At 43.3% G+C, this 25,809-nt stretch overlaps 2 protein-coding genes across 2 annotated transcripts; one reads left to right on the top strand and one right to left on the bottom strand.

The window, feature by feature from the left end:
• The first annotated feature begins 12 nt into the window (after nucleotides 1-12).
• LOC111854488 (Y-box-binding protein 2) lies at nucleotides 13-4,763 on the top strand. The gene is made up of 9 exons (XM_072717401.1): nucleotides 13-242; nucleotides 1,519-1,582; nucleotides 1,758-1,881; nucleotides 1,960-2,211; nucleotides 2,934-3,022; nucleotides 3,122-3,314; nucleotides 3,485-3,619; nucleotides 3,883-3,954; nucleotides 4,272-4,763. Exons 1-8 carry the CDS (start codon nucleotides 164-166, stop codon nucleotides 3,916-3,918), a joined length of 972 nt encoding a protein of 323 aa, XP_072573502.1. The 5' UTR covers nucleotides 13-163; the 3' UTR covers nucleotides 3,919-3,954; nucleotides 4,272-4,763.
• A 1,191-nt stretch (nucleotides 4,764-5,954) lies between these two features.
• LOC111854450 (solute carrier family 2, facilitated glucose transporter member 4) lies at nucleotides 5,955-21,142 on the bottom strand. The gene is made up of 11 exons (XM_023832400.2): nucleotides 20,778-21,142; nucleotides 17,333-17,428; nucleotides 15,485-15,645; nucleotides 13,901-14,025; nucleotides 12,936-13,051; nucleotides 12,459-12,621; nucleotides 9,415-9,602; nucleotides 9,194-9,298; nucleotides 8,778-8,879; nucleotides 8,223-8,426; nucleotides 5,955-7,924 (listed from the first exon to the last, which is right to left on the bottom strand). The coding sequence occupies exons 1-11, from the start codon at nucleotides 20,808-20,810 to the stop codon at nucleotides 7,703-7,705; spliced, it is 1,515 nt and encodes a 504-aa protein (XP_023688168.1). The 5' UTR covers nucleotides 20,811-21,142; the 3' UTR covers nucleotides 5,955-7,702.
• Nucleotides 21,143-25,809: the final 4,667 nt, after the last annotated feature.

Here is a 25,809-nt window from a genome sequence, read left to right as displayed (position 1 = left end):
GGGCCAATGAGGCTACGGGGATTGGCCGACGGCTGGCCAATGGGAGCCTGGCTGAGTCAGTCCAATCCCGAAAGGACGAAGATAAAAAGTTTGCTCCGGCAGGCTGTGAAAATCCGCGAACAGAAAGAGGGAGGGGGACAAGCCGCGCGTGTTAGAGAGAAAGATGAGCGAAGCCGAAGGGCAGGGCGCCCCGTCGCCTGCGCCGCTGGAAGAGCAGCCACAGCCAGAGAGGAAAGTCATAGGTAAGTTTAGCCGCCTACGCTCCTTTAAACGAGGCCAACGGAAAGGTCTGTAAAGGTATCAGTTATTTCTTGTTAATTTAAGTTGCTTGGTCGCACCATAAAGGCGACAGAATAACGCCACTGACACCGTTGGTGAAGTCTCATTGCTTTTTTTTCCCGTTTGTTGTTGGGTGTCAATTGGTAAACTTTTGTATCAATATTACAATTACATTACAAGCATTGCCATTTAACGAAAGCTTCAACTTGATTGTTTGCAATTAGAACGCCTTGCACTTTCACGTGTTTCGCATTACACTTTGGACCTATGATATGGATGGCTTCATTTGTGGGGTTGGTGTGTTCAGGAGAGTGAATTCTGCTCGTAAAGTAAGTTTGCTTTAGTATCTGAACGTTTGGTCACCCGCAGCCTGAGTGTCCTGATCACGTATCGCCGGTTGACTGGTGTATCACATCAGGAACTTGATTTTCAGTCGTTTTGTGCCTCCATAGTTTCGATTTTTACTCGCATTTTTGTTTTACGTCAAACGTGCCTAGTGGTTATTTAGGGTAAGGGAAAAGCCTTTGGTAGTGTTACTTCTGAGCAGTAAAACTTGCTCTCTTACATTTTCGATTTACGGTAAGCCTTCATCTTTGTCCGTCAGTAAAATTGCATTGTTGCTATTGTTTTAGGGTGGAGAATGTTTTGATGTTACTGCGTAGTATCTGAAGGTTCGATATTCAAGTATGCCAATCATGTGACGGTTGTCAAGCCATTAAGATTGCATTTGACTTTTGATGTCACTTCCAGTGATGGCTAAACACGCAGTAATGTTCAATTAATTCCGGCATGTTTGTAAACATGCCCGCCAGTTCATGCTTCACCCGAGAAGGCCCTGTAAACCAATGAAGATTTGTTGACCCGGAATACGGCCCAGGTCTCGTTTGACCTGGGTACCTTAGGGCAACTGGCACTGGTTAAAGATTAATAGGTAACGCACTGTACAAATACCTTACTGGCGTTTTCGTTGATAAACGATTAGTTGATTACGTGATGAACCGAATGCCGTGCAGTAGCCTGTATGCCATTGTCCACGCGCAACCTTATGATTGCCGAAACGATAAAATGCTTAACCTGGTCTTATAGCCCCCTCCCCTGGGTGGTTTTCCTTCTTATTCCTATATCCAGTTTTGCAAATATTGTTAGCTTATCTTGTTGCCAGTCGTGGACTTTAATTTTTTATCTTGTCGTAGCCTTATGTGATCCCCCCCCCCCCCCCAACTGTTCATCTCGTTTCAGCTACACTAGTACAAGGCACCGTCAAATGGTTCAATGTCCGAAATGGATATGGCTTCATCAACAGGTGTGTCTTCACTTGGAAAATGACTTGCACTGAAATGAAATACTTGTCATTCCTTTGCTTTAATTTGTTTGTGTGCCCCTACGGTGTAGTGTTGGTCTACCTTGTGCAGTGCATGTGTGTGTACACAGAAAATGTGTAAACATGGCTGAGGTGACCCAATTTTCTCGCCTTTTAGGAATGACACCAAAGAGGACGTGTTTGTCCACCAGACTGCAATTAAGAAAAACAACCCCAAGAAGTTCCTTCGCAGTGTTGGGGATGGGGAGATTGTTGAGTTTGACGTCGTCCAGGCAGCGAAGGCGAGTCCTCTTCTAGGGGTGGTTGTATGTGAGTATTCTCCGGGTCTAAGTAGGTTCCTCCTCGTATGTCAAATGCAGGGTTCCGAGGCAGCGAATGTGACCGGCCCAGGAGGAGTCCCAGTTAAAGGCAGCCGCTATGCCCCCAACAAACGCCGGTTCCGTCGCCGGTTCTTCCCCCGTGGCCCCCGCCCGCCCCCCCCAGCTGACCAGGTAAAGGGAGGTGACGCTCCCTTAGCACCATCCCCGGACGGGGGGGAGGTACCAGCTGCAGATGGAGGCTCCCAGCCTCTTCCTCGCCGGCGAAGGCCGCGTCGGAGACAGCAACCTGTGGTAAGAACTTTGCTGTTTATGGCAGGTAGCAAGATTAGGGGCATGGATCTGGAAACTGTTAAAAGGCAGGGCGTAGTGGTTCTGCTAGCATTCTCACCTCTCGGGTTGGGGGTTCAAATCTCACTTTTGCTGTAGAGATGGCAACTTCTCCCTGTACTCTCCATGGTACCTCAAACTCACAAGACATTCAGTTGGTGTCTCCAAGTTGCCTATAGTGTCTGTGCCCTGTGAGGGACTGGCATCCCATCCAGGGTGCCCCCTTCCCCCCCACCTTGTGTCCTCTGCTGCCTGGAATAAACTCCAGACTCCCATGTGACCTTGACCAGGATATGAAGATAAGAGGAATGGATGTTTGTCACTTCCTCTAGTAAAGTACTCTGCTGTTAAATAGCTGATTTGCATAACAATTTCTGCTGGAGTACTTGTGCCCCTATTGTGTCTGTGTAACAATATTGACTTAGTCATGTGTGTGGAGGGGCTCTGGATGAGGAGCCTGTCCCTGTGTCCCAAGGGCCACCTATCTGAATCATTTGGACAGCAGAATGTTAGGCTTTGCTCAAGGGCCTTTAACTCCAAAAAAGCTGCTCCAGCAGTGCTGGAAATTGCTGAGCATGTGCCCCAATCCAAGATGGGGACGTGCCAAAATCAAACGATTCCTGTGTACTTGTGATACTTGTGTAGCCCAAAGTATCATTAATGGCATTTTATATGGTTATTTTGAGACTGGGGAAGAGAAGGACACAGAAGATGCAGAAGGAGAGATGGTCCAGCAAAGGCCGCCGCCTCGGAGATTCCGGCCACGCTTTCGTAGGTCGGTGGCACCACCAAACTGCTTAACCTGATGCGGCATCTTAGAGCACAGTTGCAGTGGTGCCATCCTGACGTACCTTTGGGGATTCCTTGCTCCAAGGCCTTTCCGCCCCCGGCTGTCCCCCGAGGAACGTGTAGAGGGGCAGCAGCAGCCAGCACCTGCCCCAGCCACGTCAGGAGAGGATGAGCAGGCAGCAGGATCTACGCCAGCTGAGGGAGCACAGCCAGAAGCTCAGAAACCCCGCAGACAGTTCAGCCGTCGCAGGCAGCGAGCTTCGGAGTCGGCGCCCAAGGTGATTGGAGGGGGTCATCTAGCACTGTTTATACACCTATCCAGTGTTCAGAACCACTGTCCAAGTCTACTTTAAGCTTTTGCTCCTGTTGTATAAACTCCAAGTGCCATTTCAATTGTTCTGAAAAGCGAGACCATAGACAAACCTTATTCGTCCCCTCCGTGTTCCAGGATGTGGCAGATAAGCCTGCTGAAGAGAGTTCACCAAGGCAGGTTGTAAAACCGACAGACCCTACGTCTTCTCCCAAGCCCTCCCCGAAATCCTCCCCCAGAGTGTCACCAAAGACGGTCAAGCTGCCCGAAGAGGTGAAGCTAGGCTACTCCTCTGATTCCGCAACATTCATAAAGCATATCATGAGCCTTAGTTTTCATACATCAGACATGAATCACTTCAGCTCATGTGGCTGTCAAACATTGGAATGGATTATGATTATGAAGTTCAAGCCATCTTTCAGGTTTAACACGTGTCTTGATAATCCTGTTTTCTGTGGCATTGATTTGCCTTCCTGTAAATTCCAAAATTTGCTGGGCTGCATCTAATCTCCATTGTACCCTGCCTTCTCAAACAGGTTTCTGTGATTCCGGCAACCCCACCCACAGAGTGATCTCATTAGATGGAGAAAATATGTACCTAACAAAAGGTGAGATGTACAGGACAAACTGGTTCACACCTTCTGAGCAATAGACGGTACATGGGGAACTACCTAAAACTGAAACCAGATTAATGTACAAGACACTGAATAGCAAATGCCACGTCAAAGTCTTGTTTTGGTTTCTCTTCTGATTTTAACTGGGGAAACCTCCCAATGCATATATTTTTAGCCAAATGAAGTCTTGGTAAGTCTCAGCACTCTGACTAGGTTCTCCTCCTCATCTGGAATTTAACTGCAGGTTTTGTAAGATTTTGGTGCTAAGCGTGAACCTCCCATCTTTCTGTGTTTCTCTCCCCAAACCTTAGGATCCAGGATGGGTTAGCCGCTGGGGGTCTGTTTACCCTTTCTCAGCTGGTCCACTGTCTGATGGACCCCCAGAGCCACTCAGTTTGTCTGGACCCTTCAGCTATGTACCTGTGCGGTGGGGGGGAAGATGTATGTGTATGTTAAGGGGTGTGGAAATTTAAAAACTAAAGGATGCCTGCACTAATGCCCAGATATTCCATGTTTTCCCCAGTTTACTTTAGTCTACTGAAAATGGGCATAAGCAGCGGAAATGAACATGCTAATGTTTGGCTGTTTAAGTTGAGTAAAGGAAGGTGGTAGGATGCTGAATTAACACCACCTACCAGGGACAAGGGTACCACACTTGCTTCTGATTTTTTTTGGATCTAAGCTGGATGACTTGTCCCTTTCCCAGTTGACTCGGTTAAATTTGTTTGGTTTTTTTTGCACTTTTGGAGGGGATTGTATGCAATAAATCTGTCCTGTATTAAAAAAAAAAATTAGAAAGCTAATGGCTGACTGTCTTTCAACATTCATGCCTAGAGCCTCTGTGCTGTAGAATCACATCTCAAGTGGTGTGTTTACTTTTCTCTTCATGTAGTGTTTGTGCTCTTTACATGCGAGTTCCCACCCACCTGCATCTTAAACGGCGAGTTCTGATACCTAGCTGAAGTTTCCACAGGCACAACATAACATTAGTTCAATGGGAGAAAAGCTACACTTAGTTCCTGGGGTTACTTGCTTTCACCTATAGTGCTTTTCCACCGGCGTACAGGAACTTGAGTTTTCCACTGCAGAAGGAATGGCTCATGAGACAGACAAGCTCACCCTTGAAAACAAACCCAAAATAAGCCCACTGTACAAAGCTGGCCAAAAATAAGCCAGATATACATGACCACATGGAATAGTTTGTCCTGCGTTTGCCATTTTATGTATGTTCCACATAAACATTCATACAACAGTAGCTGAAATACTGGGGCTGTTCTGAAGTTTTATTGCTCATTTCCTTTCAGCATGACTAACTCCTTATGGCTTTTTCCATAAACCATGGCCCTTTGTTGCATGTTTTGTGCAAATTGCTGGATACTGATCTCGATATCACAAGACAAAAGGGTTAGAGAGATGCAAAATTGTGATATTTGTAGAACATGACCTGGTAACCTTTAACCACTCCAGTATCAAATTCTGGGCGAAAATTTAATAAAATGGTATAAATTCTAAAATTAACTGAGCTAACCAAATGGTTGAAAATGGGCTGCAAGGAATTAAGGTGTGAATCAGAAAAACGGGGTAAAAGAGCAACTCCTAGACCTGAGAAGTACAGTCTGGATTTCACCAGCAGTTTTTAATCCCACGCCCCAAACCAGTAGGTGGATGAATGATGTTGCTTTTGAAAATATCTGAAGACCATATACCGTGATATGATGTATGGATGGTATAAAAATAAGATTGACTATGATTAACTTTATTGATCCCAGGGAGAAACTAGTACCCAACCATAATCTAAACCAAAGGCAGCATTTAATGGCATGACATCTAAGTTTTAAGATACTTTATGTTCTTGAGCCAGTGTCAGCTGTCTAATGTCAGTCATTTGATCAATGATGGGTTGGGTCTGTTGTAACCTATAATTGCCATTAATATGTGGATTTTTTTTGCATGTTAAGTCTTATATAAATTTGGATTAGAGCACAACAGCAATGTAAAACCAAAGAAACACATTTATTGTTCACATGGTTTGTACCATGATTTACTGTTTGCTAATTCCTGCTAGCAAGACTGCAGTGTTGGGGAAATTCCTAACACAAGAGTAATCCATTAAATGCCTTACTTTTGTGAGTACCTTCCCCAGCACTCATAACGTAGGGTTGCCAACTTTGGTCAGCTGGCTGGAGTGAGATTTTCAATTTGAGACAAATCTGTATACAAATGCACACTCATTTACATATACAGTACTGTGCAAAAGTCTTAGGCAGTCCAAAGAAAAGTTTAAAGCTGTTTATCTGGGGTAGCAAGTGTACTTTGGCTTAGAACAAAAAACACAATTTAACATTAGAACATGTGCACATTACGAGTAACAATAAAATCTAGTAATTTCTTCTGTTTTCTAAAAAATTGAATGGCTAGATGAACCCTCTTCAGTTCCCAAACCTCTCCTCAGGGGCACCTCAGCCGTTCCATGATTTTGTTAAATTTCACCAACAGCTCAATTAAATAATTAAATAAGATGGTTTAAAAAGTCAGTGACAGATTGACCAGCTGTATGAGGTGCTAGTGGCCAAGTCAAAAAATACATGGCTGCACTGGATGGTTGCTGCAAATACTGGGGTGATTTTAGCAGAGGTTCTGAAACGGCTAAGTTGACACACTTTGACAGGCATAATATCATAGTTTTACACCAACACGAGGATAGTTTAAACATCATTTTCTTTGCCTGCCTAAGACTTTTGCAAAGTACTGTATGTAACAGTTTTGGCTTACTTGTAAATAGTCTGTAGGGTTTGCAAATACCCCAATGCTTTTGATGTTAGCTAATTTTATGCTAATATAATATAGATTTGCAGTAAGATTTTTCGCGTGAGCGTGAGAATCTGAAAGCGTGTCACGCCTGATGCGTGAGAGCTGACAACCCTGCTAATGGTTGCTGCAAAATCATATAAAGAACACTATATAAATTATAGTACAAACCTTCCATTAATTTAGCGATATTATCGCTGCAGAAACATACAGATTTGTCAGCGACTGTCACCAAACATGCTTAACAGGTTTCGACTAAATGGGTATTATTGCAAACCCACACCGTCCACTTCTGTTGGCAATACCTCGGATGGTTACAATCATGCTTAAAAAGGAATCACTCATTGTAAAAATTACTGGGTTGTAGGAAACATTATTTATAGATCATTGTGCTTTTGCACACACACACACACACACACACACACGTATGTATTAAGCTTTTTGTTGTGTGTATTTAAAAAATGAAACGTGTGCAGGCATGAAGATAATATCTGATGTGATTTTCTGACTGGGTAGGTCAAGTCAATCAGACATGGAGGGGGGGGGCAACTCCTCCCTTAAGCATTTAGTCTGCTGCAGTTTGGCCCTGGTGACTGGAGACGTATCCAGACTCTTGGCTTTCAATAATTTAAATAGTGAATTCGGAGGAAGCTGCAGAGTTCATCACGCCTATGTTTTCTTTGTAGAAAGACTGTCTGCTACCTAGAGTATAAAGTGCAGGAATTTCAAGGTTTCTCAAGAACACACATGTGCATGTTTCCATAACATCTAAAACCGCTGTTATCATATTGCACATAATGCCACTGTCACCTCCCCATCCATCACCCAACATCTTGTCAGGCTGCATGGTCCAGACTCCCTGTATCAAATGCTCAAGGTCTTCTTAATCCCTCTCTCTGTTCCTACAACATCTCCTCCTCAACTTCCCACACCATCAGTTGAGTGTGTCCTGTCCCAGGTACTCCAGCTCAGTGCTGGCCTTGACCAGATCCATGTCCATGTCCAGGCCCATCATGTTCGTGGGGTGGCGCTGGAAGCCCGCGGAGATTTGATCGAAGGTTTTGCCTCGAGTCTCTGGCACTTTGAAGAAGGTGAACAGTAGAAAGAAGAGGAGGAGAGCCGCGAAGATCAGGAAAACATAGGGGCCAGAGAGGTTCTGTGGAGAGGAAGGAATCTGGTGGGTTGTTTGCATGAATTACAGTGTCAAAGATACCAGGTTACCGATGAATCATTCATATAAAGAGCCTATTATAGAAGTGGCTATTATGAAATTCAGATATTAAAAAGGTTTGGAGAGAAAACTACAGCCAAAATTGTTGCTGGATTTTAAATACAAATCAACAGCAGTGTGATAATGTAGATGTGTTATCAGGATCTGCTGCCATGGGTTACATGGTTCTTCATGTTCCAGGCAGCCCAATAGCCACTGCCAGGCCAGTCCACATCCCACTCACAGCAATGTACTGGAAACCCATGCCGATGATGAAGTTGGCAGTCCAGTTGGAGAAGCCAGCTATGGCCATGGCGGCAGGCCGGGGCCCTTGGGAGAAGAGCTCGGCCACGAAGAACCAGGGTATGGGCCCCGGGCCAACCTCAAAGAAAGCCACGAACCCGAAGATGGACAGCATGCTGACGTAGCTCATCCAGGCCACCGTGTCCTACCAGAATGACACAAGTAAAACATTACAGGGACGATGGCAGAAAATGCATTTTGAAGTTGGACAGACAATGCTGATGGGTAAGAAACAAGCATCCCCAAGTGATTCATCCTTAACTTCAGCAAGATCAATGGAACAAATCCCATTATTGGCATGATCTCAACTGAGTCAACACTGTTGGTACCAAAAGCTGCTTTACCAGACCATGATCCCTTTCCTGGATTTACTCTTTTCCCATCTTAATTCAAGTATATTGGCGTTATTTCTTTTAGCTAATTACTACAAATTATTATAGTTAAAGTGACTAGCTGCGCAAAAGCTGCTTATGCTTGATTGATTGACTGAACTGACCAATAGAGCGAGAGCCACAGTCATGATGACAGCACAGCCACACATGCCAGCCAATCCCAGCATGTGAAGTGTCCGGCGGCCCATCTTCTCCACCAAGAAGAGCTGTTCATTAGATGAGAAAAAAGAGACAGGTCAGAATGAAGCATCAAAGCATGCACTTTATCCTAGCCTTTTTATTTATCTCTGGTTTAATTGTACTTCTCTTGTCTTTATTGAGAAACTCATAATAAAATAAAATACATTTAGCTAAAAATATGTTCCCTTTAAAACTAATTAAGAGGAAAAAATCATTGAATTACTGCCCATTTTAAAAAAGGTTGCATGTCGATTTAAGTTCTCACTGTAATGTACTGGGCATAGAGATGAATACCCATAATACCCTGCAGCAAACAGGACAGTGTTCAGTTCCAGCATACCGAGACCACAGTGAATGCACAATTGACAAGCCCGGCTCCAATCGTAGCATAGACAGGGCTCTGCACGCCAGCCTTCTGGAAGATGCTGGTGGAATAGTAGAATATCTGTACAATGAATGGAGAGGACAAAAAACAAGGGAGTCAAATGGGAGAGGCAGCACCGATAAAGGGAACCTTCTCTCCAGAGTCATCTCTGCAAACGCAGAGAGCCCAGTCCTCACCGCGTTGATGCCAGACAGCTGTTGGGAGAGCTGCAGTAGGATGGCAATGATGATCGGCTGGCGGTAGACTGGAGACCGGAAGAGCTCGGCGATGGACACCTTCCTCTCCATATCCATCCGCCTCTTCTCCTCCTTCATCTCTGCCAGGATGTCCCCCACTTCCTGCCTTCCAGTCAGGCGCCGCAGGCCTGTGAAAAAATGGAAGCAAAAACAAATTTGTACCACCTGCGTGTGGCAACATTGCCAGTAAACACCCCTCCAAATCATTGAATTCACGTGTTCCAATCACTTCTATAGTCACAGGTGTATAAAATCAAGCACCTAGGCATGCAGGCTGCTTCTACAAACATTTGTGAAAGAATCGGTCACTGTCAGGAGCTCAGTGACTTCAAGCGTGGTACCGTGATAGGATGCCACCTGTGCAATAAGTCCATTCATGAAATTTCCTCGCTACTCAATATTATACGGTCAGCTGTTAGTGGTGTTATAACAAAGTGGAAGCGATTGGGAACAAAGGCAACTCAGCCATGAAGTGGTAGAACACATAAAATCACAGAGCGGGGACAATGCATGCTGAGGCGTACAGTGTGCAGAAGCTGCCAACTGTCTGCAGAGTCAATAGCTACAGACCTAGAAACTTCGTGTGGCCTTCAGATTAGCTCAAGAACAGTATGTAGAGACCTTCATGGAATGGGTTTCCATGGGTGAGCAACTGCGTCCAAGCCTTACATGACCAAATGCAATGCAAAGCCTCAGATGCAGTGATGTAAAGAATGCCGCCACTGGACTCTAAAGCAGTGGAGATGTGTTCTCTAGAGTGACGAATCATGCTTCTCTGTCTGGCAATCTGATGGACGAGTCTGGGTTTGGTGGTTGCCAGGAGAATGGTGCTTGCCTGACTGCATTGTGCCAAGTGTAAAGTTTGGTGGAGGGGGGATTATGGTGTGGGGTTGTTTATCAGGGGTTGGGCTTGGCCCCTTAGTTCCAGTGAAAGGAACTATTAATGCTGCAGCATTCGAAGCCATTTTGGAAAATTTCATGTTCCCAGCTTTGTGGGAACAGTTTGGGGATGGCCCCTTCCTGTACAACATGACTGCACATCAGTGCACAAAGCAAGGACATGAATGAGTGAGTCTGGTGTGGAGGAACTTGACTGGCCTGCACAGAGCCCTGACCTCAACCTGATAGAACACCTTTGGGATGAATTAGAGCAGAGCCTGTGAGCCAGGCCTTCTCGTCCAACATCAGTGCCTGACCTCAAAAATGCTCTCCTGGAAGAATGGTAAAAAATAAACACACTCCTTAACCTTGTGGACAGCCTTCTCAGAAGAGTGAAAGCTGTTATAGCTGCAAATGGTGGGCCAGCTCCATATTAAAGCCTATGTATTAAGAATGGGATGTCATTAAAGTTCATGTGTGTGTAAAGGCAGGTGTCCCAATACTTTTGGCAATATAGTGTACGTTTGCACATTTACAACCCCGTTTCCAAAAAAGTTGGGACACTGTAAAATGTAAATAACAGAATAAAATGATTTACAAATCATATAAACCTATACTTAGAACAAAGACAACACATCAAATGTTGAAACTAAGAAATTTTGTTTTATGACAATTACAGCTCTGGAAAAAATTAAGAGACCCCAGCAAAATTTCATTCAGTTCTCAATTTATGGATATGGGCCTGTGTGAAGTATTTATATATATTTTTCTGCAAACTCCAGCCTGGCTCTTCCCTGCGTCTTAATAATAAAGGGCTTCTTTCTTGCTTTATGGGACTTCAGTCCTGCTTCTAGGACCCTGATACAAACTGTCCTAGCAGTGCACTTCACACCACTGAATGTTTCCCATTCTTTTTAAAGGTCACTTAAGGTCATCCTCCGATTTATGAGACACTGCTGGATAAGTTGACAGTCATCTCTGGCATTAGAAAATTGCTTCTGCCCTCTACCTGGCTGGTTTTTGGTCATTGCCAGTATCTCCTACTTCACTTAGTTCTTGTCTGCTGTCTTAGAAACTCTGAGCCTGGAAGCAGCCTCTGCCTCGCAGAGTAGCCTACTGCCAGCAGAACCAGGATTAAACCAGGATTTAAAAATACAGATTTAAAAAAAATAGAGTGGTCTCTTAATATTTTCCAGAGCTATATATGCTCAATTTGAATTTGGTGCCAGCAATGCGTTTCAAAAAAGTTGGGACAGGGGCAACAAAAGACTGGAAAAGTTGTGTAATGCTAAAACAAAACACCTGGTTGAATATCTCACAACTAATTAGGGTAATTGGCATCAGGTCAGTAAGATGATTGGGTATAAAAAGAGACTCCCAGAGAGGTAGAGTCTCTGTGCAGTGAAGATGGGGAGAGGTTCACCACTCTGTGAAATACTGCATGTGCAACAATTTCAGGAAAATGTTCCTCAACATAATTTTGCAAAGAATTTGGGAATTTCATCATCTACAGTATAAAATATCATTAAAAGATTCAGAGAATCTTGGTATGCAAGGAAGAAGGCCAAAAATCAATATTGGATAGCCGTGGTCTTCGGGTCCTCAGGCAGTACTACATTAAAACCAGATACAGTTCTACAGTGGAAATCACTGCATGGAAATCACTGCATCATTTAAAACGGGCCGAGGCATTTAAGATGGACTGAAAACGGTCCTGTCTTCTGACATATCAAAATTTCAAATTCTCTTTGGAAGCTTTCCGAGCTAAAGAGGAGAGGGACCATCCAAGCTTATCAGCGGCCAGCAGACGGCCAGCAGACAGCCAGCAGACAGCCAGCATCCGTGATGGTATGGGGGTGCATCGGTACCCATGGCTTGGGTAGCCTGCACATCTGGGATGGCACCATTAATGCTGAACAATATACAGGTTTTGGAGCAACATATGCTGCCATCCAGACAACTTCTTTTTCAGCGAAAGCCTTGTTCGTTTCAGCATGACAATGCTAAACCGCACTTGTGTTCGGTTTGTGGTTCTCATAATGCACTCACAGTTCCTTCAGTGTCAAGTGTGGGCTCCACACAGTGATAATTGGTTTGACCCTCACCACTCTTGGCGTGGTGCTCCTGGCAGCGGATAATATACAGGTAACGGGGACTCTCAGGACAAAAAGGCAGCAGCGCCATCTGCAGGACTGTAGGCAGCACCGTCACCCCAAGGAGAACTGGCCAGAGCTCTGAGTTGCCCAGCAGAGACTCCAGGCCCAGGATCTGAAGGAGGGGGCAGCAGATAGATGAGGGAGTGGGACAAAAGGGATGGGCCATGACAGGCTATGCCATTATTCTGATTTTTTTTTTAAATGGTTACAAGAATCAGATAGAATAAAAAAATGGTTTCATGAGGATATCAAAGTCAACTTTTGTCATTGTGCACCTGCACACAGTAATGAGGCTCACTTACTGCAAGCATCACACACAGTAATATTCATTATATCCCTATAATGTCTGTTTTCCTGTGATCATTAAAATTATGTCCCCGCAAAGACAGAGAATGAATGCATAGACCCTGGTATGTAGTATTGTACCTGAGCCAGAAGTATTCCAGTAACAATAGCAAGCTGGTGAAGGGTCCCCAGAGCCCCTCGCAAGCTGGTGGGCGCGATCTCCCCTACGTACATCGGCACCAACCCAGACGCCAGCCCTGAGTGGGACAGACGTGTCAGAAACTGCTTCACTTGTTCTGTACAACAGCAGTTAGCAAAGTAGGCTAAAGATCCTTGTATCCTAACAGTTTAAGTACTGAGATGGTTATGCCCTTAGCAATGTAAATTATGCTTTTTTCCGTAACAACTAACAGTTAGTATTTTTTGGATAATTTCATCTTATGTACAGTATTGTGCAAAAGTCTTAGGCAACCAAAATCAGGTTTAAATTATCTTTATGTTGGTGTAAAACAATGATGTCTGTCAAAGCGTATAAACCATTTCAAAACCCCTCCTATTGCCGCAACCATCCAACGCACCCGTGTATTTCTGAACTTCACCACTAACACAGCATGTTTGGCTATCAATACCTCTTCAGGGTATTTAGATAATTAAGTGAATTAATGAAGAAATTTCTCAAACACACGGGATGGCAGGAATGCTCTAAGGAGAGGTCTGAGATCCAGTGTGATACTCATTTAGCCATCTAGCAAGAAATCAGTAACTTTTTGGAAAACACATACTATTTTCTGTTCAATTGCTATTCATTTGATTACATTTTAATCTTAAACTGAGTTTTGTTTCTAGGAAATAGATACTTACTACCAATATAAATAACTCAACATTTTCTGACTGAATTTTGCACATTACTGTGTCATGCATACACAAGGTAGCAAAAGACAAGATGGTTAATGCTTTCTTAAGTACTAGATTATCCAATGGAGGCCTGTCAGAAAATAACTCTGTCCTGAAGTTAAAATCTGCACAAATATGAACCCTGCGGATATTTATAATTCTCATTTATAGGACTCTCATCTGCAGTGTTTCCTAATGACGTAAGAACTTACCGCAATATGCACCAATGATGAAACGACCAAAGATCATCATTTCAAAAGACTGGCAGATCTTGGACATGACCATTAGTGCTCCTCCAATAAAGGCCAGCAAGTTGTTGATGAGCATAGCTTTCCTCCTATCAGAACAAAAAACAAAACATAGCTTTGAAACCCCCTGAAAAGGTAGTGGGGGTATTTATATTGTATGGCCAACAACAGCCATTAATGATACCATTAAGAACATCATCAATACAGGTAATTAGTATGATATTAAACAAAAATACACAAATGAGGTATTGTTTAATATTGCATATGTGTTGAAGGCCACTTTCCCTAGTAATGACAGTCTTTAACCACTAGATGGGAGATGTGCACTAGACTAAAGAGTGATTCTTAACCTCGTTATTCACACAACAAAAGTGCATTTTATGCATGGCACAAGTAGTAAGAGAATCTCTCTTCATCACATGCAAGACTCTGGTGCTGATAGTGAGGAGGACAACAATCAAAAATGATCACAACCAACAGATTGGCTGGCTAGCTGAGTGTAAATAATCAGGACTTAGCTGAGACATACCAGGCATGGGTCAAATTATAGCACCCATTGTGTCCTCTGCCTGTCTGGTCCTGATGACAGTTTCAGGATTTGGAAGGCAAGAGGGAGGTGGGGCAAAGAGGCTGTCTCACTATGGATCCCCTTTCAGCCTGAGTACTCCAGGCTTTGGTCCAGTTTAGATCCTGGCTCAAATTACCATGACAAACTGAGTCGACTCGGTCATCGACACACATACTGTTACTTTTCCAATACCTACTGAGCTAGGCACCTTTACATTTTCTCTGTGTTTGATCTCTAATGAGTGTGGGGGTGGTGTTTGGCTGAGTGAGCTAGGCTACTGGGCTAATGATCAGAAGGTCACTGGTTCAAATCCCAAGGCTAACAGAGTGATGTCATCACTGGGTCCATGAGTAAGGCCCTTAATCCCCATTGCTCCAGGGACTGGGTGACCCTCAGTTGTATGCTGCTTTGGATGAAACTGCCTACTAAATAAAACATGCACTACCAGTCAAAAGTTTTTACACACACTGAGATTTTCTACCTTTAAATGTCATTCACTTAACATTTACTAAAATACACTCAATCTTCTTTGCCAACAAATAAATTTACAATATGTTCTCTATTTGAGTACCTTTATTAGCAAGAAAATGTCATATGGATTCATCAGTGACCTCTAGCAATTACAATAGCAGAGGAAATTTGAGGCATTCTTTTCTATAAGGGACATTAAATACTGCTCTGTTTCATGGGATGAAACAGTTAACTCGTGCATTAAAGGTTACAGGACAGCCTAGAATTTGACTATGCCATCATCACACAACCAGTTAAAAGGATGTCAGACACGCAGTGTTACATACTCTTTCCATGTTATAAAAGAAACTTGTTTTATCTGACTTAAATTGTTCACTCAACTTTCCAGTGCTTAACAAGAATTAAAAAAAGAAATGGAAGCGTGGTAAAAACCTGTGGTCCGCAAAAACTTTTGACTGGTAGTGTTTGTGTGGCCAAATGTATTTTCACCTCCCCCAGACGCCTGGTACCTGCCAAGCCACTCAGAGATGAAGCCCACGAAGAAGGAGGAGAGCATGCCCCCCACAGAGAAGATGGCCACCGAGAGGGACCAGAGGGAGGTGAGAGTGGCGTGGGGGATGGGTACCTCGTACCGGTGGATCCATGTTGAGTTGTAGTCCTGCTCGATTATCTGTGTGAGGGACACAAGCAAGACACAACATAAAGACACCAGAAGTGCACAGTGGGACACATGCAGACATTGTCCTAGAAAACAACCACTGAATTCCACTGGAAACTCCCTTTTCTGCATATTAAAATCTGATTACTTATTTAACTATGGCTTTACATTGAGATTTATTACTGAAAGCAAGGGTGAAGGAGTCGGGGGGGGGGGGGGGGGGGGGCGGGGGGTGATGTGTATTTAATATGTAATTTGGCTTTAATATGTAATTTGTGTCCTCCCCTCGAAATCAATCTCTCTCCTACAACCTTGAAGTTCAGATTTTTATCCGGGGTTCGCCGCGCACTGTACGGCAGTCCATCACAGCTTGTTAACACACCACGATATTTCACATTGTTGGAGACTGAGAGTCATTGGTGAAATAGAGCTGTGTGCCTTTGAACGGAAGGTGATACCCAATGTTCCTGGGGGGGATCCCACATAAATACAGGGAGAGTTTTCAAATGAGTCACTCAGCCATGAACTTCTTTGTGCAGGCAGTTATAAAAATGATGATAAAAAATACCTGTTTAATCACTGTTCACGGTACTTCATTATATTAGCACATTTTTTTCCAAAGTGACATAATGTTTTAACCAATTTAAACTTGTAGATGTTTGGCTTTTGAATATTAAAACCCCTCATCTGACTTATCAAGTTACAAAGTTACTCCTTAACGACAGCATTATCGTATGAAGATAATTATCTAGTACAGATGTCTGTTCTGCAATGAGAACCTATTTTTTTTTGCCTATCCACCAACGTTCACGTGGATCAGCACGAGGACACGCGCCTCCATACGTCACCCTCAGAACGCAGACTGTCACCCTTCCGTCTTCTGTCCCCACCATCTGTGTCGATATATGAACCCTGAGTGAACTTTATGGGTCCCACCCCAAAAATAGCCCTCTTTTCCCATGACACTGGGAACAAGGCCCTTCGGCCACCTCCGGTTGCAGTCCTGGTTGTGGCAGTCACCCGAGATGGGGGCTTGCAGGGCAGGGAGGGGGCAGGTTTGCTGAAAAGCGGAGACTTGGGTGATGAGATTCTGGAGACACACTAACAGTACTGAAAGTCTCATGCCCCAAAGTGACTTTAATCATGCAGTTCAGTTTTTCACCTCACAATTTCTCGCCATTGCCTGCAAACCCCAGGGAATTCACCAGTGACATTTCGTGGCCTGTTGTATGACTGTATGTGGGTTATTACAGTTGATCTTAGCACTGGGCTATTAACAGAAACAGCTGCTGGCGGTCAGGTCTGTGCCACTGACACGTGTTACACTATGAATGTGTGACTGAGAGCTTTACTTGAAAATCACACTCCGAGATCAAACGTTGAGTCACATCAAAATCCTGAGTAATACCATTTCAAAGCAAAGTTATGTGTCTGCTGATATTGATGGATCTGTCATAAATTCATCACTTGCTGATACATTGCCATACTAATATAAACACTCTTTATTCATGCATTACAGCCACAACCAGTGTGCTACATGCTTTTTTTTCATGGTTTATCTACATCACAGTCCCTCAATTCTGGTCCTGGGGGGCCTGAATCCAACCCAGTTTGCAGTTTTCCCCGCAGGTTCTCCAGGACTGGTGTTGCGGAACCCTGAGATACATGTTCAGAGAGGGTGTTTTAAAGGAGACCTCACCTTCTGAGGAGCATTGATGACTCCGATGTTGTAGCCGAACTGAAGAGATCCCAGAACCGCAGTAAACACTGAGAGAGCAAGGGTTCTAGTCACAGTCTGGAGGGGGAGTGGACACAAAAAATATGTTGCAGTGTTCCCTTAGAGCAAGCTCAACATCAACACCAGTCTTCAACTCTGCATCTCTTCAGCTCAACACAGTAACCAACATCGGGGTGAACAACATGCCTCCTGAATCGCTCCGGCTATCAGGCTGCTTTGCAGGAATGCCGAGTCACATAAGCTCACATGGACCATTGGGGGAGACATGACCACAATTGCCTGGAGTCTCGTGGGAAGCCGTTAATACATCCCATAACAACCGAATATTAAAGCTGTGCATAGAGAGGCAGACTTTGCATTGTTCCACGTCCAGAATAGCTCTGATAGCATTTATACTTCTGTATCGACCAATTTGTTTGGTGAATTGGTATGGTCTCCGCATATATTCCAATATTTTTTGCACACATGTGCCTCAATGTATGATGCATGACCCTGTCTGGAACCATGTGCACCTTCACATTAGAGGAGGCGGGACCAAGACATCTGATTGGCTGGTGCCAACGTTTCTAGTTGCTTGGACCGACCTCCTCTACAATCTGATTGGCACCAACCAATCAAACACGTCCTGAAAGTCTCTCCTTAGCATGACATGCTGATATTCATTCACCACTCATATCATATTATCACGTCTGTCAAAAATGCACAGGTTGCACAAAGTAGTCAATAAAAGTATTCAAATGCTCCTCAGGCTTCACAAAGAACTTGCTTCTGCGCTGGTTACTCTATCTTCACATTCTTCTCACACGAGGCTTTTTTCCTTCAGGATAGAATGTGTCGAAACAATAAAATGCTCTCATGTGCCCCTGTGTGCTATATTTAAAGGTGACGGTAATGAGGAAGCAACCCTTAAAATGGCCTCCTCTGTGCACAGGGTGCCTGGGGAGTGGACTCTATGTTCTCTTCTTCTGTCAGGCTGCCCATGTCCATTTCCACACAGACAGACATGATCCCATGTTTGTATTTTTCTTAGCAAATGCAAGAGATGAGACCTACTTCAGCTCATCTAATTTCATTTTTAAATTATCTCTGCACTAAATGTGTTTTTCAGTCAAAGTTGTTGCTAATGCCACTTTGTTAGTATCCTGGATTTCTCTCAGGAATGATAATGCCAATCGATAGTCGCTGTCTCAGCTCTGATTGGCAGACTAGCGTAGCCCAAACGGTCATTAACCTATTAAGGCAGTGAGGGTTCCCCAAAGCTGCCCTGACAATACACATCGTCAACTTTACCTTAAATGTAGATCATGGCATCGAAATTGCTCACTCCATGAAAAAATAAACAAGAGGTTCTAAGTGACACCCACTTAACTCATGAAAGTGATTTTCCACTTTGAATCAAGTCACTATCTGGCTCACAGTCAAGGGAAATATTATTTTAGAGTTGATGCTATTATGATTAAGGTCGATGTTGTCCAATGGAGGCCGCAAATGTTGTTTGTCAGCTTCCATGGACCACATATGTTCTTGGGTAGATATGTATCACCACATCCAGTCCAAATTTGGATGTCACCTAATCAGCATTCTCTTCTCTGTTTCATATTTATTATTTGTTTCTGGTCACTGAATTTCTTGCACCTTTTTGTTTATCTGTTCTGGTTCAGCTGGTGGACTATTCTCTGGTTTCTTCTCTGGCTTAGCATCCTGGATTCTATATGCTGCTCACCTGACCCTGCCTCAGAGACTGACCTGTAATGACGTAAACCCAGAACACCTGGGATCACACGCGTACACAGCTGGGGGCATGTTTACTTCTCAGTGCCAATGCCCTATTGTTTTGAAATATTCTATTTCTCTTTATTCTGCACTTCTTTTACTTTTTAAATTCTGTCTAGTGACTTTAACTAAAACTGAGCCAGAGACGTCTTCAAACATCCATTAAGATTACTCTCCAAACAAGACCTGGAGCTCGACTTTCTGAAACAAAGCAAGACCATTTTGGGTTTGAGAATCAATGGTACTACCATCACTGTTTTTGGGAAAATAGGGGATGTGACTGCTACTGCTCAAATTCCTGCTCTCGGCATATATGATGGGGATCTACATATGTTGTGGACTTAGTTAGTCACTCCCACTTTGTCATAGATAGGAATAATGTGTCCTAACTAGTGCACTTTGGGAGAGATCCAAGGACAGCTATGGACACCTTTCTGTCTCATTTTAGCTCATATATGTTTTATTTACACAAAAAAGGGTAGAATGAAAAATGATTGGTTCACAGAGATGACCAATCAGATTGTAGAGGAGGTCGGCCCAAGCAACTAGAAACGTTGGCACCAACCAATCAGATGTCTTGGTCCTGCCTCCTCTAGTTGTTTTGACCCACCTCCTCTACAATCTGATTGGTTATCTCTGTGAACCAATCTTTTTTCCTTTTACCCCCAGAACATTTTTGTGCAAGTAAAAGTCCCACAAGTCTCATTTTAGGGTGATGTTTGATCACCCTGCAGCAGGATGGAATGATATTTCCCCTCTGTTTAATACGGACCAGGGTAGTAATAGCACTCTGTCTGTCATTCTCTATCTATCTATCTATCTATCTATCTATCTATCTATCTATCTATCACTCTCAAAATAAAAATATTTTGTCTTATCCCCAGGGGCACTGTAAAGGAGGGAAAGTTAGGATGATTCCATGGGCCCATGACAGACAGGGGCCCTAAAATAACTGGAACATAACTGGATTGGTCTAGGTTGCCTGCCTGATATGATATGCTTTCATGGGGCCCAAAATCTCCAGCAGCAGGCCTGCCGATCACTGACTGAAATCCACTGCACAGCCCTCACCTCTGAGTACATGTAGGTCTAGTAAGGAGCGCTCCCGACCGTAGGGCTCGAGCAATATGGACGACAAAGTCATCCGACACAATTCAAAGACATGCATGAATAAATAAAGATGAAAAATAATAAAATAGTAAATAGAAATTTTACTCGCTTAGTTGTTTTTTTTATGTATACATTCATGCTAAAGAAGCAGTTCACGGTTCATCTTTGCATGGAAACGTCAATCTCACAATTAAAGGAACCATGCAAGGCTTTCAAGGGAACAACAGTTCTTCAATCAAAATGTATGATTCAATGTCTATACTACTTGCAGTCCATTTATAGCTAATAATAATAGTAATAGACTATTAATTGTTAAAATTATGGAATATGGATGCAAGGTTACATATGCTTAGAAATCCTGATCGATTAGGATGAATACATTTGGGCTGCACATTTTCCATTACGTGACTCTGTGAGTAAACTGAACATTTTGTCAAGTTGGTCAGATAAGGCTACATCACTACTGTTTACAGTTAAGACCAGACAGGCTGAAATATGTATACAAGAAAGACACTGGCGTTACCTCCCCTCCTAGCTGCTGAAAGCCAGCCGGCATATCTCTGACAGCGTGATACACTGGGTTTAATCCTGGTCCTGTCTCGCCGATCCTGGGGAGGACGATGAAAGCCTGTCAACCCGCAAACAGTCCAAGTCGAGTAAGGACTGATTCCACTGAAATACCGCAGAAATCTCGGCAAGGTCTGCAGATGCAAATTGGGAGAGCGCTAAATGCAATCAGGTGTCCGGCGCAAAGTAAAGGACAAGTTTGATCATTATTGTTAAAAGTTACACCTCCCCATCGGAGTGCATAGAAAGCCCGATCGGTCTCAATAGAAAGACACACGCGTTAAACACACCCCTGGCTCTGCTGATATTTTTTAAAGGAAGGAGGGTGGGAAAGAGGGAGGGAAGCAGGGAGGGACGGAGGGCGTCGGACCTCCTCACTCGTTCCAGGTCTTAAAACAGAGGTCGTCTGCAAGAGGTGAAACGATAACGGGTGCGTCGACCTTGTCTGTCCTTGGTTAAAAGGGAAGAAAATTTCCTGAATGTCTGGAGTACGACTGACAGACTTATTTTTAGGAAATTTACTTTCAGTAGTCGTTTGCAAACGTGCCTGTGAAAGGTTTGAAATTGCAAAAAGAGTAAAAAGAGCTTTTTGTTAAATACGAAATAGCTGTATGAATGTTAAGACCAAATACAGGTCGAAAAAACGTTTAACTAGTTTATCTGCTAAAATAACCGGAAAATTTATGAATATTTAAGTTAAAACAATATTTGTAAAGTTAACAAATAAAAGGTGATTCCTACCAGGGACCAGCTTTACAAGGTCATTTCTGCTGCTAATTCGTGTCGTCTTCCGTGTTTTTTTTTTCATGTTTAATTCTGACACCTTTCAATGACTTTACAGCTTGGAGGTCAGGAGAAATGTAGGAAAAGTCATTTTGAACCAGTTTCAAACTGGTTTTTGTACTGCTGCACTGGTCTGAATTCACAAACAGATCTAAGTCGCTTTTGTTTGGAAATTGTAGATGTAATAAAAAGTCATACAGACCAATTCAGCTAGGAAAAGCCTTTGTTGAAACCGATTAATAATGTTTTTACTTGTAATTGCCCATTGCATGGTGTAATGTTAATACTGGGATTCTACTGTTGGCGAACTAATGAAACTGAAGTAACCTCTTTTGTGGAATGGAGCTGTAGAGGGGAGTAAGCGGAGTGATTTAGGCTGACTGGTAATGTCCACCCCTCATATTAAGCCATGACTCGACATTTCTGGACGCCGGGAGGTGCGTGCACATGTAGCCTGCGCAGGTGGCCATTGTCTGTCTTTTTAGCGCGTCGTAAATCCCTGGCTATTTTGGGATGCATGCCAAAGAGGTCAGCCTGTCGGAGAGCTTGCGAGGCTGACGCCCCCATGTTCCATATGTAAATCCCACTCCAGCACAACAGGTGGTCCTTAGATGTAGAATATACCACTTCAGTCCTTTAACTGGGCTGAGAGTGGCCACGTGGGCAGGGAAAAGAGTTATTAATAGAAAGATTGTTGAAGGTTGTCCGCTGGCCCAGAGTAGAATATGTGAAGAACGTAATGGAAACGCCCGCCCGTCCTGTCGGTCCCATCCCAGCGCCTCCCCGAGCTGACTGACAACCAAGACGCTGATTGAGAAAGAGCGACTGAACCTGACACCAGCTGCCAGAGTCATGCCAGAGTCATGTGTGGTTCACGCTAAATAGAGGGAAACTCGATCTCAATTGAACGGGCTGCCCCGAGTGTGAGGGCCGTGGCTTAAAGAAGCAGCGGCTAATACTAGGTAACGGACGACATCATCAGGTACAGCAAGCCCTCCCATCCATGAGTTACCCAGGTGTGTAAAAAACACTGCATATGAATTACATCGTTTATCCAATATCCCGGTTCTATTATTAATGCACATACTGAAAACGTGAATTATATTTTCATTATATGCACTACTCCATCTATCCATTCATCCATCAATTTTCCATACCCGCTTGTCATTTGCCAGGTCGAATATAAATTAATATGTTGCGCATAACAATAATCGCTTTCCATTAATTGCATAGCAAAACGTATATATATAAGATACGTATATTTAAGACTCAACACTGAGAAACGACAAGGAAGCCTGAAATGTGTCTGGAAAAATCACAGTTGGCAGTGACTTTCCCTCTGACAGCCCCAAAAGAATGGGCCTCATTCACCAACCGTTCTTACGAACAAATTTGTTCTTAAACCCCACGCACACACTTTTTTTAACGAAGATTCTGACCTATTTATAATCAGCATGATCGCCGTTACTACCATGAAAATTATTTTTACACTTTAAAATTATTTTTTATATTTTACTTTTATAAATTATTAAAATACTATCATTTTATGAACTGCAGAATGAACAAAGCTGCTATAACCAATTATTTTGAACAAACTGTCATTACTCAAATGTGCGTACGAATGGTCTTGAGTGTGCGTAGATTCTGTTCTTAGCTAAGAACAAATTCAGAAAAGGAAACATTGGTGAATGTCAGAATCTTAATAAAAAAGTGCGTACGTGGGGTTTAAGAACAAATTTGTTCGTAAGAACGGTTGGTGAATGAGGCCCAATGTCCTTATATACACTCATGAGTCAGGGGACAAAATGACAGAGGGAGTCAGCGCATGTTGGCTACGGAAACTTATCTCTTTCAAACCCGACAATCATCATTTTGATACTTCAAATGACGCTTTCTTTTTTGTGCAATGTGATATATGTGCAGGTTTGTATTTATTAAAGAGTCTTCTCACCATTTTCAGACCACCTCCTTTGGGGAGAGAAAACCTGGTGTTAGTTTTAGTTGTATTGTATTGTACTGTTACAGTTTTTCTTGATTGCTTTGGAGCATTTCTCAAATGACAATTAACATTTGCAAAACAACAAGTGTAATCCCCACACCATAATGTGGCACACTTTTGAGTTGCTTTAGTCTTGTTGGTCAAAATAGATTATGTAGTTTCCTGGCATAATAATTTTGCACCCAGAAATATGGGTCATGTTAGCCACCACATGCAAAGCAGTTAACCAAGCTGTGAAAATGATATATTCCATAAATTGCAGAGATATTTGCATTGGTGCATTTTTGGTTCCCATAGTACATCATTTTATAATAATTGATACTTTATTGATCCCCATGGGGAAATTGCCTTTATGCCTCCCTCAACTTTCTCTTTGTAGAGTAAGGTGTCCATAAAGGGCAGCCACCCATAGCGGTGCCCAGGGAGCTGGGGGTTAAGGGCCTTGCTCAAGGACCCGCAGACATGCTGAGGCTGCGTTTGAACTGGTGACTGTCTGATTACAGGCACACAGGCTTAGCCCACTGAGCCACACGCTGTTGTCATTTGGTTGTTCTTGTATCGCCGTTTTGGTATTTTTGTGTCATACAGTGTGTTTGCTATTGCACTGTGTCTGGTGATTTGAAGAAGTTATATGTGCATGCGAGTGCTTTCTCTTGCCAGTGAATTTTACATACTGTACTGTAGGGCCTTGAAATGTTGAAAATGGTGTCTTTGCCATGAATAAGTATCAGTTTGCTAAAGAACGATGAACAGTCAGCTAACCATAGTGTTGTGCTATATGCAAAAGCTGCTTTGAAAAATGCTCTTATAGTCTTGAAAATGTTAAGCATGTTTCACGAAATGCAGCAAAGGCAATCAAGAAATACTGTTTTAGAAAATTCACATAGCTTAGCTCGCCCCCTTCTGGTTATGAAAAGTACAATCCGAATGTCCCTTTTTGGGGTGATTTTACTTTGTCTCTGGAACTTTCTGTCACGTACGGTCTGTCATGTCTGCCTGACCCTCCTGTTTTCTCCCCTGGGAGTGGTCTAACTAGCCACTTTTTGGCACCTTGCCTGCTCCCGCTTCCTCTTTTCCCTCGGGTATGACAGAATTACCAATCTCAGCAAAGGAGGAGAATTCCGGAGAGTTCCTCAGCATCTGGATTACTCCTCCGGTGTGGATGCCCTACGGAGTCTCTGTCGAAGGGGATGAGACCCTTGCCTCGGATCAGATTGTGTTCATGGATTCCTCCAGTAGTTCTCAGGTGCTAGCAGCTGCTCTGTCAATAAAGTGACTGGACCTAGATATCCCGCCCCCAGTAGAAAGGTGCTGAATATGCCCCTACCCTGGAGCAAACTGGATTAAATCACACTGCCAACCTTACCTGAACTGGCAAACTTCCAATCACAGGCACAGCATCATAACCCACTAAGCTACACGCCATCCCACACAGTCTGCCCATCCATGCACAATTTTTTTAATTGTCTGAAATCTTCAGACTTGGGGCAATTACTTGTAACAGTCACACGATTTCATGCTAGGATAGGCCACCTGTAACAATGACTGAATGATAAACTTTGTCAGAAAAGTGGAAGCCTGTTGTAAATAAATGAATAAGCCTGTACCCATGCGGAATATGTGGCCGTGTGCAAAATGGTTGACATTTCAACTCAAAACATTGTGCATGGCAACAGACCTCTGATTGGCTGTAGTTGATATGTACCGTTAGCAGTCGTTCAGTGTGTGATACTGACTCATAGCCCCTTGGGAGTTCATATGGTTTCCCTTTCTGTCCGTTCTGGAGTAGATGAAAAATAAATTAAGGAGTCTAACCTGCTTGGCCACAGGTAAAACAAAGTAAACAATTCACATTAGCAAATAGAGTTTAATTCTACTCAGAGAACTTACTTGACAATTGTGTCATAAACAGGTTTGGCTTCCAGAAATCTCCTGTGTTTATCGTCCCATTTCTCTCACAAGTGCATGTCTTTGATCCGTCAAATACTTGTGTGTCCTCACAGCCCTGTCTCCGTTTAAGAATTGCACATGAAACTTGGCAAGAGAGCTTACCGATTGTCTCCATAAAGTCACTAATTTAATCACAAATGATGTCATTACAAATCTGTGACTCACTGTTTAGAAGGCAGAAAAGAAAAAAAATCTGCACCTGATTTTTACGGTATATGAACAGGACAATTGGTCCATTGTTTTACTTGTATTGGAT

This window comes from Paramormyrops kingsleyae, chromosome 10 (assembly GCF_048594095.1).
Source record: "Paramormyrops kingsleyae isolate MSU_618 chromosome 10, PKINGS_0.4, whole genome shotgun sequence".
In the NCBI taxonomy this organism is placed as follows: domain Eukaryota; kingdom Metazoa; phylum Chordata; class Actinopteri; order Osteoglossiformes; family Mormyridae; genus Paramormyrops; species Paramormyrops kingsleyae.
This window is presented reverse-complemented; position numbering and strand designations above follow the sequence as displayed.

Excerpts from the sequence above, each read along its gene's own strand:
- LOC111854488 (XM_072717401.1), top strand. The coding sequence starts at position 164 with ATGAGCGAAGCCGAAGGGCAGGGCGCCCCGTCGCCTGCGCCGCTGGAA. Across the intron at positions 2,212-2,933 it reads GTCGGAGACAGCAACCTGTG|ACTGGGGAAGAGAAGGACAC; the intron begins GTAAGAACTTTG and ends GGTTATTTTGAG. Across the intron at positions 3,620-3,882 it reads CGGTCAAGCTGCCCGAAGAG|GTTTCTGTGATTCCGGCAAC; the intron begins GTGAAGCTAGGC and ends CTTCTCAAACAG.
- LOC111854450 (XM_023832400.2), bottom strand. The coding sequence starts at position 20,810 with ATGCCGGCTGGCTTTCAGCAGCTAGGAGGGGAG. Across the intron at positions 12,622-12,935 it reads CTGGAATACTTCTGGCTCAG|ATCCTGGGCCTGGAGTCTCT; the intron begins GTACAATACTAC and ends CCCCTCCTTCAG. Across the intron at positions 8,427-8,777 it reads CTGTGGCTCTCGCTCTATTG|GACACGGTGGCCTGGATGAG; the intron begins GTCAGTTCAGTC and ends TCATTCTGGTAG.